This window comes from Myodes glareolus, chromosome 1, assembly GCF_982192425.1.
Source record: "Myodes glareolus chromosome 1, mMyoGla1.1, whole genome shotgun sequence".
Classification (NCBI taxonomy): domain Eukaryota; kingdom Metazoa; phylum Chordata; class Mammalia; order Rodentia; family Cricetidae; genus Myodes; species Myodes glareolus.
In genome coordinates this window covers 135,607,703-135,622,470 of record NC_142026.1, presented here as the reverse complement: position 1 = coordinate 135,622,470, position 14,768 = coordinate 135,607,703, and the positions used below count along the sequence as shown (strand labels likewise).

At 48.6% G+C, this 14,768-nt stretch overlaps 1 protein-coding gene across 2 annotated transcripts in view; it reads right to left on the bottom strand.

Moving 5' to 3' along the window:
- Map3k4 (mitogen-activated protein kinase kinase kinase 4) overlaps positions 1-14,768 on the bottom strand; it is a 91,255-nt gene that overhangs the window by 21,752 nt on the left and 54,735 nt on the right. For both annotated transcript variants that reach the window (XM_085687495.2, XM_085687499.2), the window contains exons 6-14: positions 10,581-10,738; positions 7,351-7,467; positions 5,727-5,826; positions 5,556-5,639; positions 3,982-4,248; positions 2,632-2,781; positions 1,555-1,716; positions 972-1,105; positions 223-301 (exon numbers count right to left, since the gene is read on the bottom strand). In XM_085687495.2, coding sequence (XP_085543621.2) covers positions 223-301; positions 972-1,105; positions 1,555-1,716; positions 2,632-2,781; positions 3,982-4,248; positions 5,556-5,639; positions 5,727-5,826; positions 7,351-7,467; positions 10,581-10,738 — 1,251 coding nt within the window. The remainder of the gene's footprint in view (positions 1-222; positions 302-971; positions 1,106-1,554; positions 1,717-2,631; positions 2,782-3,981; positions 4,249-5,555; positions 5,640-5,726; positions 5,827-7,350; positions 7,468-10,580; positions 10,739-14,768) is intronic.

Here is a 14,768-nt window from a genome sequence, read left to right as displayed (position 1 = left end):
GCAGTTTATAAAATATAGAGACTGCATCTATTCCATAAGTGTGAGGGTAGAGAATCTACCAGAGTCAGCTGTGCAAAGCTGTAGTAACAAAAGGACCTTGAAAACCTCGTCACATTTTAAAGGGCACTTTTGTGGCTCAGTGTCCTCATGGCAGAGACAGGAGTGTACCACAGACAATGCATCACCCAGTTTAAAAGAAAAGGCATTTAGAGTATGTCCTACCAGGAAGTCATCTTCTGGTAGAGCTGAAATAAAGGCAGGTTCAATGGCTTGTAGGAAATCGAATCCTTGAGTGGCCCACCTGTCACAGGAAAATAGTCAACAATCACCTAATAGCTGGGGAAATGCTGCAGACTACACAGTACTAAATAGCGTAAAAATAATTGGAAAAGCACTGTCTAGGACAAAATGCTTGGTATTTTGGGGGAGGGGAGGTGATCACTGTATAAACACCTGAGCAGAGCGAACTTACAGTGACAGACAGGACAGCTTATTAAAGCCGATTCTAATGCCAAAAAGAACCATGAAGGCACTTAGGACAGCAGGCAAACCGAGTCATCTGTGAGCCTGTCCCTCCAGATTCTAACACTGCATTTCACAGGCAGACCGTCTGCACTGTGCTGACTTGGCAGTGGCTTACAAGTGTCCCGTCTGTTCATATGGATTACAGAATGCCTGGCCAGGTCTGACTCACAAGCTTAGTGACCACTCTGCTAGTGCAAGTGTAGGGCAGCGCATCACAGGCGGGGACAGCTGACGCACACCCTTCACATCCCTCTGAGGAGGCAGGCCGTTTAGGACACATAAAGATTTTCTTTCTGCTACAATTAGCTACAAGCTTCATAGACACATGCTGCCATTTAAAAAGTGCCGAGTTAGAATAAATGTTCTTGTATAATCTGCTTATGAATTTCACATGGCATACAGAAACAAAATACTACCAGCCCCATGTGTCTCGTCTTGGCTGTTACCTGGGTCTTGTGCCTCTGCCACTCTCACACTTGGTCAGGACGTAATTCATCCACTTCCGGGCAAAACTTATGTATTTGTCTCCTATCTTCTGTCTGAACTCTCCAGACATCAAACGAACAACTTCTTTATGATACTGTTATAAGATTCCACGCATACCAAAATTAACAAAACCATTCTAGCAATACCTACACATAATAATGCTATATTTGCACAAAATGTCTTTTTCTAAAAATGAACAGCAAAGTCTAATTAGCATGTATACTCTGAATAACCCATAGAATTACAGAATACAGTCACAAAATATAGTTTGGTAAATACTTTATTCATATTTAAATAAAGAATGTACTTTTATGATATTAAATATCTCTTAGAGAACATTTTAAAATATAGTAGACAGTTATGAGTAGAAAATAAAACCTGGGCAATATCTGGCAGCTGGAAACTAACATTTTGGACACTTTACAGCAGTATAGGGGACATTCCTGACAATGCAATGATTATAATGAAGGTAAGACTTGTAGAGAGTCCGTAAAGCCTCTTGTAACCCTCAAAGCACTTTCTGGACTCGCCGTTGGTACCTACCTCAAACCCAAAGTTGTAGCCCTGAATCATCGCCTCTCGGTAGTACTGCTGCAGCGTGGCGGACTCCGCCTCGTCGACCTCAGCATCACATTCCAGCGTGAACATGTGGTCCACTCGGTCAATGGCGTCGCTCACCCTGTTGCACAGCTCGAGCGCGTCGTTCTGAGGAGTCCCAAACCACAATGAGTGCAAAGAGAAGCAAGCCAGCATTAACCACGGGAAGATGCCGCCTTCACCATAGGCAGAGACCACTGAGGTACTTCATCCAAATATGACAGAGAAATCCTATTTTCACCATTATTTGTCTGGGATAGTCTTTAGCACCTTACAGAACACCAAGTGAAAACAACCCACATAGAGTGGTTGGGCCTAATTGCACTCTGGTCTGTGAACAGGCGCTGGTGTCACTGGCATTTCCATGCATTTCCATGGAATCAAAACTGGAGGAAGTAAGGCCTACGCCATCTGGTGGACAGAGACCAAGGATGCTGCCAGATACTCCACAACACATAACACACCCTGTACCACCCTAAATGACAGAAGATAGCCCACCAACCCATACAGCAGAAGACACCCCACCATCCCACACAACAGGAGACACCCCATCACCCATACAGCAGAAGACACCCCACCACCCCACACAATAGGAGACACCCCACCACACATACAGCAGGAGACACTCCATACCCCCATAAAGCAGAAGACACCCCACTCCCTACAACCACTCCATACAACAAAGAATCACTGCCCTAATGTCAAGGTAAAGACTGAGCAACCCAGTCTTATTTAAACTCTCAGTGCTTCTGTACGAGGTACCACAGTAATTCCCAGATGCTACAAGGAGGTGCTGACCTCTGACCCCTCAGTGTGACAGTTCATAACCCCAGAGCCAGTATTCCCATCCTTCCCAGTTCTACAGTCCGGGAAAGCACCTAAAAAAATGTTTCAATATACACGTGCACTTAAGTTGACACTAGGAAGAATGGCGGCCACTCACATCCATCACATGACATCACCGCATGCCAAGTGACATCTCCACAGCATTTCACCCAGAGGCAAGCATGGCATGGTCAGTACCTTGAGCTGCTGCAAAGCTTTGGCAATGACCGGCTGACTGGATGTCTGCTCGTGGCGAAGAGTCATCAGTCCCTCAATGGACTGCTGGAAGGCTTTTCTCTGAATTATGAGATGAGCAGACTCCATGACAACCAGGAGAAGATTGTCCACCTGAGAGGAAAACCAGATGCAACCTGAGACGCTACCAGTGACTGCTTTCCCACTCTGGGGAACCCCACCCTCAGACAGCACCACCCTTAAGGCTACCCTGCTCCAGCTAGCCACCTGATCAAGGTCACCTGCAGGCACAGCTCCTGCAGCAGCTAGCCACCTGACCAAGGTCACCTTCAGGCACAGCTCCTGCAGCAGCTAGCCACCTGACCAAGGTCACCTGCAGGTCAGGGAAGCAAGCACTGGTGACCTGGCTCTTCAGCAAAGGAAGAAAACCCCACTCTCCACTGGGAAAAGGCATGGGCACGCATGGATTGTGTGTGCTGGAACGGCCGGGGGAGTTGGAAAAGACAGAATGAGGGCCCCAGCATTAACAGCTAAAGCACCAAGACTCATGACTGTGAACCTCTAAGAGACTGAGAGTAGTATCTAGAGTAGTATCTAGGGTAGATCTGCACGCTGCCATGCTCTCTCTCCAACAAACCACAAACCAACTGGAGAACTGGGGGAGGGAAAGGGGCTTGAAGCAGGAAAACTACAAACAGGAAAGACAACTGTTCAGGACAGGTGACGATGCCTGAGCTGTGGCAGTGGCCCTGGGAACTCCAGACAGATTATTTGCTGAACATGTCTGGCTGCCAGGCTGGTGACTAGCTGAAGAAGTGGGAGGACACGTTTACACTCGCTGCCGCACTCCTGACTTAAACAAGTGAGTGGGCAGGCTTGCCTGAGAGTGCGAGAGGAAGAACAGGCGGGCGGGGTGGAGGAGACGGCGGTCCTACAGCGCTCTGGGTCCCAACAGCAGTCATCAGTGAGTCTCAGAACCTGCCCAGGGCCCATGAGGTGCCCTTCACTATACAAGTGACAAGGCCAGCACTGTTTCTGTCCTCGGGGTCACTCTGGAACTGTGCTGTCTGGAATTATGACTCATCAATGAAATAGCACCTTTTAAATCTAACTGACTGAACACTAAAAGGTACAAATCAAGCAGACAGGTTACTTGAAACATTTCAGGATAATCCGACACACTTAAGCTAGCCGGATACTTCTAGTACAATGACACTAACTATTCATGTAATGAACCATACAAGCCCATTTCGAGGAGCATTCAGATCATTAGGGGTGATGTCTGAAAGCTACCACACTGTTTCATAAAAACATTCCAACCCGTACAGCTGAGTGGCAAGTGAGGCCACCAACCTGCATGCTTCTCAGGGTATCGACAGTCTCCACCTGAGGCACAATTTTGACAGCCCGTGATTCCCAGGTGCCCCAGCTATCTTCCGAGTCACGGGCTCGGTCCCCGTGCTTGGTCAGAAGCAGGAAGGCATCAATGAAGACATCATCCGGATCTTTGGAACAGTCCTTTCCCGTGGCAGCATTGAGTAGCTGCAAAATAATTCTTTTCTCCTCAGCAAGACTGTCGGGGACAAACACGTGCAAGTTCTCTAAGCCGGGAATCTGTACCTGGAAAGCAAATAACCCAGCCTTAAACTAAGAAGCATGGGATTAATATCAGCCAGGCATGGAGAGGTACATGTCTGCATTCCTAGCACTCAGAGTCCAACCTGGGCTATGTAGTGAATTCAGTGCCAGTCCAGGGGTTTGGGGCGGGAATGGACAGTGGGAGAGATGCATCAGTGCCAATAGCAAGCTGAACTGCAAGTAGCTCCGCTGAGTACAGCTGAAGGAGAAGGGAGGGGCTGCGAGGGGACTCGGGGCAGCACTGTTGTTTCTCCAGATGCAGGATGCTGCATCACTGTCCCACAGCCAACACTGCGTTCTTCACAAGGGTGCCTGGAACAACCTGTCAGTGCTAGCTTCCCAGAGTTGAGGGTCACCTTAACATGGAATACAATGCCACGATGGGGCAAAAGCTGCACAACAGTCAGCCCTGCGTCACACATTCCCAGTGTGCTGGGCAGTTTTATGTCAACCTGACGCAAGCTAGAGTCACTGGAGAGGAGGCAGCCTCGATTGAGAAGATGACTCTATGACATCAGGCTAAAGGGAAGCCTGTAAGGCATTTTCTTAATTAGTGATTAATGGGGAGAGTCCATCCCATTGTGGGTGGTGCCATCCCCAGGCTCATGGTCCTGGGTTCTATAAGAAAGCAGGCTGAGCAAGCCATGGGAAGCACGGCAATAAGCAGTTCCCCTCCATGGTCTCTGTAGCAGCTCCTGCCTCCAGGTTCCTGCCCTGAGTGAGTTCTGTCCTGACTTCCTTCAGTGATACACAGTGATGGGGAAGGGTAAGTCAAGTAAACCCTTCCCTGCCCAAGTTGCTTTGGTCATATGCTCTACCACAGTAGTGGAAATCCTAACTAAGACACCTGGGCTTGGTATACAGTTGCCAATGACATGCCATATGCAAGTCCCAAAGTGATAAACCTCAAACTTAAAGAGGGATAAAGATGGGTCCAAGAACTAACTATGATGACGACTAGGACTCACTACTAAGAATCACACCAAGACTACTGGGTTAGAGATCTGCGGGCAAACACTAAAATCAATAATACGAAAGTCAGTAATATTGTTTATATCTTCTATTGTAGTCACTACTTTAAATATGTATAACTAAGTTAATCAGTATACACTGTGGTTGATTCACTATCTGCATTTATAAGAAAGTTAAGTGTGAGGAAGCATGTTCTAGTAGGAACATGTCCAGTAGGTGTGCAGATTGCCAAGAATATTAACTCTGGATGTAATGAACAAGCAGCCTCTTTAGAATGCAGTGGAGACCAATGGCCCCAAGATCACCGTGGGATTCACCTTGACATACTGCTTCGCCTTCAGAACGTCCAGGAGTTCTTGGACTGAGGCAGACAGTACAAACTCTGCTGCTATTTCCAGGTCCTAGGATCACAGAAGAGAAGCCTCTTTAGGATCGGCCTTAAGAACAAAACAAGAACAGGGCAGCAGCAGCCAGGCTGGTGGACTCACCTTCCTCAGCATTTTAGCAAAGCCCAGCGCCTTGGAGGCCCTCTCCCGGGCTTCATGGAAGAGCTCCTTGAGCGCTCGGCTGATCTCAATGACAGACCTCCTGCCGGGAGGGGGGAGTCAGTTAGTTCACACTGGGGGCACCCGAGTGCAAGCACAGCTAGTAACAAACAGGCAGCACATTTCAAATCATAGCAGCAAACTGCTCCCACAGATTTCCTCAATGCGAGCAAGCAGTTACCGAGACTGTGGCCAAAATCCTGGGAAGCTTGATCCTCAGAGTTCTGCAGAAAGTACTTGAGTATTCCATGTACACAGGGGACATCAAATATTTCTCAAGTAGCAGTATATTTAATTTTCTAGACATTGCTATGACAAGTTCTTAGAGTTTAAGAGCTCTTGATATAACTGAAAAGAAATACACACTCAGCGTAGCCAATACAGCTAGCCCAGGACCACCTGGCGGATCATGCTGACTTGTGTGGCAGAGTGCTGCCACCACAGCTGATCACAGGCGCAGGACACCATGGAGCAGGCATGGTGGCACACGGAGGCCCTGGCCGATGAGGGAGTCATCAAAGCTGTTGCCTAGCTCACTGCCTCGATACTTCAAGTCTCATTTCAACTTTACATTTATAACTTAAAACTACAGGGCCACACAAAGGCTCACTCTGTGTCTCAGCCATCAGTGTTTTACTAACTCAGAGCCTCAGTGGGAACGAAATGTCTATACTTAGATGTTAACTGCTCTTCTCCAGACGTGGGTCAGTGAGTAAAACACCTCAGCTCTGAACATGCACCTGACAGACGGCACACAATGGCTCTATGTGCAACATCTCATAAGACACACACACACACACACACACACACACACACACACACAGAGATACATAAGTATATGGACACATACAGATAGACACACACACACAGAGATACATAAGTACACGGACACATACAGATAGACACACACACAGACACACACACACAGAGATACATAAATACACAGACACATACAGATAGACACACAGAGACACACACACACACAGATACATAAATACACAGACACATACAGATAGACACACACACAGACACACAGATACATAAATACACGGACACATACAGATAGACACACACACACAGACACATATGGCACACACACATATAGACACACACACATGGTGGGTGCAATTTCAACAGTTCAGTGGCATCTGTATGACACTGGAGGGAATCCAACAGATGAGTTTTCCCTAATGTTCGGCAAAAGGGCTAAGACAAGCATAAATTACAGAACTGTGCCAAATGGCATTAAAAGGTAGCATCGCCTGCTACAGGGGTTTAAAGGACAAAAATGTAACATTTAAAGACACAGTAGAAAAACATGTGTACAGAGTGTTGCTATAGCCATTTTCAGTCACTATCCACTATATTTTTATCATGTTGAAGTTTGTCTCTATAAAGAAGTTTTCATGTAAAGCCACAATCAGAAGACCACTAACAACCCTCCCTCCCCGTGTTGTGCCCCACCCCAGGGCCATCACAGTCCAGTATGAACAAAGATCTCTGGAAGCCCACTGGGAAGTAAGACTCCCACAGCAAGAAACAGAGAGAAAGCCAGTATGACACCAACCTCAACTCGTCGGCAGCACCGTTGTCATCAGCGCTGGTCCACAGCTCTGCGCAGCTCTCCTGCAGGCCAGACTCCAGAAAGCTGCCTGTGGACTTCAGCAGCATCCCTGCGATGTCACTGGGGGCAAACAGCAAAGCAGAAGGAGAAGCAGCTGTCACTACCACAGTCACAAAGCAACAGGAGGTTTCTCTTGGTGCACGACTCTGAGACACAGAAACCTGGATGACAGCACAGGCCATCTCTGTGCTGTTACACGGAGCAAGAGTATAAACCATAGCGGTAAACTGTTATTGTTTAAATGTTCAAGATAGTATAAAATGCCTCAAAACAAAAACAAAAACAAAACAAAAAAACCCAAATAATGGTCTAGGAAAGCAAACTACTGAAACACAGCTGGTTTTACTTCTCTCGAAGTTAGCTCCTACAGCTGATGAACACAAATACTCCACACCTGAACTTTCCCAATGAACAGACAATTCAAACACTAGAATTAATGAACAGCCAAGCCCACAGAACAAGGTCAATCACTGTGGTAAGCCTTCACTATGAAGGAAAGACAGTGATGATCAGGGAGAGAGAGCAAAGTATGCAACCATCAAATGATGGGGAACACTGGGTATCAGACGAGGAGGCCAAGGCTAGCTGGCAGTAAAGCCTCTCCTGGCAGAAAGCCCTGATCTAGGCAAAGGCTGGGTGTCAGCAGGGTCATCCAAAGGGGAATGGATGGATCTTCAGGGAGCAGACTGAGGGGGACAGGATCCCAGTGTGAAGCTGTGTCAAGCATGAGCACGTCTGAAGAAGCAAAGCCTGGCAGGAGACCCAGAAGCAAATGAGGTCAGGTCATGCTCTGGAGAGCCTGGCTATCATGCTAACTGGTTTAATCACACGGCCATCAAAGCTTAAATGTTCAAGATGGGGAGCACGCGGGTCAGCTACGGTAGCCACACCATGATGATTACAGGGTTGCTCTCCACAGACGGGGAGGAGGTGAGCCAAGGACCAGGTGGGACAGAAGCTTCTGTCTACACAGTTGGGTTTTAAAATACCTGAGTGGGAAGGAGACTTGGAACTTGGTCAGAAAAGGATTAAGAATATCACAGGAAGCATCGAGATGCATTCATTTAAACAGCTACTGGGCTCCTACTATACTGAAGCAGCAGTGAACATGAGCGACAGAAGCCCTCTACTGGACGGAAAAAAATAACAAAAAATGAAATCCTAAGTATGTGTGGGTAAAAACTTCTAAATATGATAGGAAGGTAACATTTGCAGGAAGGGGGGAAATGAGTCAGTCATGAAAGTAACTGGGACAAGTGGTCCCTGGGCAGCAAGTTCCATCTGTCCAGCCTGGGAGCGCGGGAAGGACAGTTCTGGCTGCACAGTAAGGAGTCCAGGAGCTGAGGACACACGCTGGATGCTGGACAAGAAGGTTGACTGCATGCAGCCCTGACACCCACTGCTTAATTGTTCTCCCTGACAGGGAGCTGCTGAGTGTTCCCCAAGACAGCCTGACTGGCAGACGGCTTCACACAAGCAGCATACAGCTGGTGCTGGAGTGATTGGGGGATCTGGGCAGGACCACGGAGACTGAGCTGTGCACATGAGGAATGACAGAGTGCACAGGAGTGCAGTGGGGAAAGGAAATCCAGTCCATTCCACATCCTTGGGGGCATCTGAAAGCAAAGCTGAGGGGGACGTGGTTGGTTCTACCCTGCCGGAACCTGGAGAGGCTGCTCCAAAGCAGGGGAAGGGAAGAACACTGGGATAGACCAGAGGTGACAGCATAGGGAGAACAGCCAGAACCCTGGGGGCTGTTCTCAGAACAAGGAGCACAACGGCAAAGTCCAGAGACAGCTTTGGGGAATGTGAAGGACAAGCAGAGACAAAGACACAATAGCGACCGGAGAAGTGAGAGCAGAGTGAAACTGAGCAGGACAGACGGACACTAACAGAGCCCTCTAAACCCGGAGACAGAAAAACAAGGGACATCCCCGAAGGACTGGAAAGACTGCAAGCTCACTGCTCACTCAAGATGAAGAGGCAGTGTAGGAACCGAGATCCATGCAGGAAAGTGGCGCATGCTTCTGAGACACCAAAAAAAGTAGGCACAAGATTCTGACACCAAGAGAGAACAGAGATGGCTGAAGTCTTGGAGTACAAACGCTAGTGATGCACACCTGAGCCAGCGCACGTGCCTCACAGGGAGGGATGCACACCTGAGCCAGCGCACGCGCCTCACAGGGAGGGATGCACACCTGAGCCAGCGCACGCGCCTCACAGGGAGGGATGCACACCTGAGCCAGCGCACGCGCCTCACAGGGAGGGATGCACACCTGAGCCAGCGTGCGTGGCTCACAGGGAGGGATGCACACCTGAACCAGTGTGCATGGCTCACAGGGAGGGATGCACACCTGAGCCAGCGCACGTGGCTCACAGGGAGGGATGGACACCTGAACCAGTGTGTGTGGCTCACAGGGAGGGATGCCACCTGAACCAGCGCACATGGCTCACAGTGAGGGATGCACACCTGAGCCAGTGTGCGTGCTTCACAGGGAGGGGCAAGAGAAGTAAAAGGAGGAAGCGGAGGCATGGGGCAGCAGGACATGGGCAGTGGGTCTACAGAGCACGTGGCCTCATCCTGAATCTGGGTGTCAGAACGCAGGGAACCCGCCAGAGGATACAGAGGGCCTGAGTACAAGATGCTCATTTCCCAGAATAAGCAGACAAGTGTCCTGAGTCCCACTCCTATTCCTCCACCATACGTTAAGGAGTTTATAAAGAGACACAATTTGATTATATTTCCAAACCACTCTCAATGAAAACTAAAAACTTGGGTTCTGGGTGCCCCCACCAAGTTCAAACACACTGGTCTGTTCTCCCCTTCCAGGATTCAAAGTCTCCATCATCCTTTATTAACAACAACAAGAGTAAGAGGCCAATTCCAGGCATCTCAGACTCAAGACCCACATTGTGGGCGGATCACTGTGTTGCAGCCCTGTGCCTGCTGTGGATCCACTCACTCTGACCTCTGCAGTCCAGGTGCTAGCAGTGCCCTCCCAACCAAGAAGACAAAACTGTCTCCAAAGACCGCGAATGTCCCAAGAGGGCAAAGCCACCCAGGTGAGAACCTAAGCACACAAACAGGGCCGTGCAACTTCACATACCTGACACTCGTGCACGTACAGGAGGAGGGGGAGAAAGGAAGGTGCTCCAGAGCACAAGGTTCCTACCAGAAAAGCTTTCCGGCCTGCGCTTCTCCTCCTCGGATGTAATGAGTGATTTCTTTGGTGAAATTCCATTCTTCTTCTAACAGATTTTTTAAGCTATGGGAAGCCTGGGGTAACTGCTGCAGCATTTGGATCCAGCTTCTCATGTAATCAAAATACACCTTAAAACAAAATATAAAACGACATGTTTCAGAGAATCCAGGACCTTATAACTTGGCTTATTAATACACAATATCAACCGGAATGGTGAGACAGAGGAGAGACGATAGAAAGCATGGCATTCTGGGAACAAGACTGCAAGCACCACAGTCATCTGGTGTCCAAATGGGGACTCTTCTTCAACCGCTTGAGTCTTCAGCAACAACACAGTCACAACCTTTTAGACTCCTGCAAAGTGATTTAAACAGCACAGCACGCAGGGGGCACAGTGACGTGGAAAATGCACTTAAAAACTTTTATCATGAACATGGACATGGACCCTTTGAGAGATTAATGTGTGTTTGGTTACTTAATTCAGTTGGAGAGTTACTAGCACAGGTCCCACCAAAACTTCTCAACGCCCAAATGTGTGACATGAATTTTCCAAGGGTTATAACATTCCATTACGATACACAGTCAAAATGTCAGGTGTCTGAGGCTGAGACTATACCCACAAGTGCCACACTGCTCTATCAGTCCTAAATTCCCACCTTGATTTCTCTATCGGTGTGTGGTGGTCAGTATTAACCGTCACTGTGACAGGATCTACAGAAACATCCAGGAGATGGGCCTCTGGCATGTCCGTTACCTGAAGTGGAGGATGACCTCGGTGTTAACCGAGGCAGGATGACCAGGGCACTACGGTGGTACCATTCCCTAGCTGGGATCCTGTCTGTGTAACTGGAGGGAGCTGAGCGGCTGCATGTGTTCACTGCTCTCTGCTGATCACTGTGAATTTGATGTAATCAATTGATTCAAGACCCTGCCACCTTGGCATCCCAGCCATGAGGACTGTACCTTTGGCCTGCAAGCCACAAAGAGTCCTTTCTCCCTTAAGTTGCCTTGCCAATAGAATTTTCTTCCCCAGCAAGAAAAGAAGCTAAGGCAGTGTTCCACTAACGAGCAGTTTCCTCTGAACAGGCCTTGGAAGGAAGGCTGCTAAGAAACATGCCACTGGGGCATTTTCTGATCTAACAGATGAGCGGACCAAGGAGAAGATATCTGAACCATACATTCCCTGATCAGAACTGTGAAGATACAGCCCCACTTTCCCACACTCAACGTGATTATTCCCATGAAGAAATGATGCCAGCCTTATTGACTGCCTGCCAAGACTCCCCACATGTCACTCCCCAAGGTGACCTTCTCTCTTCCCTTCTCCTTTCTCCCTGTTTTCTCCCTTTCTGTCTTTTCTTGAGACAATTTTGCTATGTAGCCCAGGCTAGATTTCTCATGTTCCTCCTGCCTCAGCCTCTAGCTGAGGTCATGAAGGTTCACACCACACCTGAATGACATTCTGAAGTTTATAGGAGTCTTTACCCTTGAGTCCCATTAGGGGTGCTGTTTGCTTGTTCGGCTGTTTTTTGTTTGTTTTTTTTTGTTGTTGTTTTTGTTTTCGCTTTTTTGTTTTTCAAGCAGGCTACATCTTAAGAGCTCACTGTAATTTCCCCTGAGATTCAGAAACACCTCAGTCAGCAGACCACAAGACTGTTTCCAGGCAATTTCCATTCTATCTTTGAATGCTCTGGGTCCTGCACTCTCTAGCCTATGACCCAGGACCCTGTGGGCTCAGGTTCACTCTGACTGGAGCTGTGCACAAGAACCTGGCATTCATGATCCCACACTATCTTCCTGGCTGTGAAATGCCTTTACAGGCCAGGCCCAAGCTGCCCTCTCAATTCTAGAGCCATCCTGGCAAGCTGGCCGCATCCTCTCAGCAGGCTTAGGGAGCAACTGTCTGCTGTGCGCTCAGGGTCAGCAAAGAGTTGGTGTCCTCTTGTCTCCACTGTTCTTTAAAACAACCATGCTTCCATATCCTTGGTCACAAAAGCAAAACTAAAGCCATGACCACACAGCGGGGGCTTCATTCTGCCTCTAAGATTTGTGTCACCACCTCCACCACGAGGTCCTTTACACTGTCACCTACTTAATTCAGACTTAAAGTGTCTTCGGGATGGTGCAAAATCCCTCCCTGCACACAGCAGCAGCAGGAAGAGTGTGTGTGTGGGTAAGGTCAGTGTAAGAACCCTCCCCGCACACAGACAGTAGCAGGAACGGGGCGGGGGGGGGGGGTGAGATCAGTGTAAGAACCCTCCCTAAACACAGCAGCAGCAGGAACAGGGGAGGAAGTCGAAGGATGAGAATCAGCAAAATCGAAGATGCTATGACGCCACCCCCACCATGCTCAGAGTCCTGAGTTCGGACCCTAAAACCACACTGGACATGGTCCCAAATGCCCACAATCCTAGTACTCGTGTCAATTTCTTAATTAGAGAAACTGAAAAGGGAGAGGTGGGGCAGTGAAGTAGCTCAGCACTGGCTGCAGTGGAACTAACTTTGGCAAGTTGTCCTCTGACTTCAACAGCATCAGTACAGGTGCTGCCTCCAGCCCTCACCAAGACACAGCCCCGGAGCTGGAAGTGGGTACTTGCCCTGTTTCTTATTAAGTAGATGCTGCAATGCCCAGTGTTGCCCTGAGCCTGACTTTCTACACAGTGACCAGTCACTTCCTCCAGGGCAGCCAACCTGCAGGGGCAGGCTGGCTGAGAAGTAGTCTACAGAAAAGGCTTTGGCCTGTGAGGATCTTCACTGTGTCTACAGTGCAGCCTGAACAAGAAGACAAATTAGCAGCTGTTTGGTCACAGAGGTGGAGAACAAACTCTAAGGCCGTTTCCTCCTTTGTGTGGAATTTTGTCTTTCCTCTGTGATACATTTCAAGAGAAGGGTGTGTGGCAAAAATGATCTGAGTACTGCCAAGACCCAATCCACCTGTTCATCTCAACAGACACGCTGGTGCTGGCCCCCTCAGTCCTCAAGGCAGTCTCCTTGGCCCAGACTTTCAGCACACAATAGGACACTGGTATCTACAAGATGCTACAGTCTGACTCACAGCAGCCATGGGCAGCAAAGCCAAATGAAACGCTGTTCTTCCCTACAACTGTTGTAAGATTCTCGTCTCAGCTTGGGCACAGACACCCCGAGGGCAGGAAAGGGGAGTGTGTCTTACAACCCTGTGTCCCCACCATTACAGGGCAAAAGGCACTAAATGTGCCTCTGGAAGCCATTGAAGAGCTTTTGAGAAGCAAAGAACACTGTGTCTTTCCAAACTCACTGAGTCAACAACTTGGAGAGGAGAACTACCTTGTACACTGCTTCCCACCCAGTGTCTCAGGGCTACACCTTTCTGACAGGAGGGGTCTACAGCATTTAGGACACAACCATTTTACACATCCTGGCCTTTTCTGTGCTCTCTCCAAACAATTTCTCCTAGGATGCTAGCTACTGTAAGCCCCTCTGTCCACCTCCTTCCTGTTCTCCTAAGGCTAAGTGGCCACTCAGGGTATGAATCCCCACCCTGTGTTGATAACTCCAAAGCTATACAACAGTCCGATCAATATGGCATGGGCAAAATGGACTGAGCGCAACCTCCCAGATGGCTCTCCCAGCTCTCATGCAGGCTTGCACTTGGCTGGTAAGGTGTTTCCCCCTGTGGCAGCCGAGAAAGCAGGAGACTCCCTGCGGGTGCTGCAGTCTGTGAGGCAGGACACAGCAAGCACCTTCACCTGAAGTTGTCAAATGCAACCTAAGGATCCCGACGGATCTAACATGTTCTTCCTATACACGAACTCTACCACACAACATGGGACACAAAGGAATTACAAATTACAGCCCCGATTCATGATGCTTTGGCCTACCAGTCTGTTTAAATGTTATGCTATAGTACACGTCTTACTGCAACTGTTGAGAGAGTTCAAAGATGGTAAGGATAGGTGTAGGTTTAAGGGTTCAACTATAAATGTACAAAAATACAACCTGAAAGTCAGTCTAAGTGGGTGAGGAGGAGATCAGTTCTGGCAGGAAATAATAGTATGAACAGCCCTGAGATTAGAATCATAGAACAAGTGTGGTGGTTTAAAAAAAAATAGTCCCTGAAGGGAGTGGCACTATTAGGAGGTGTGGCCTTGTTGGAGGAAGTGTGCCACCGTGGGGAGG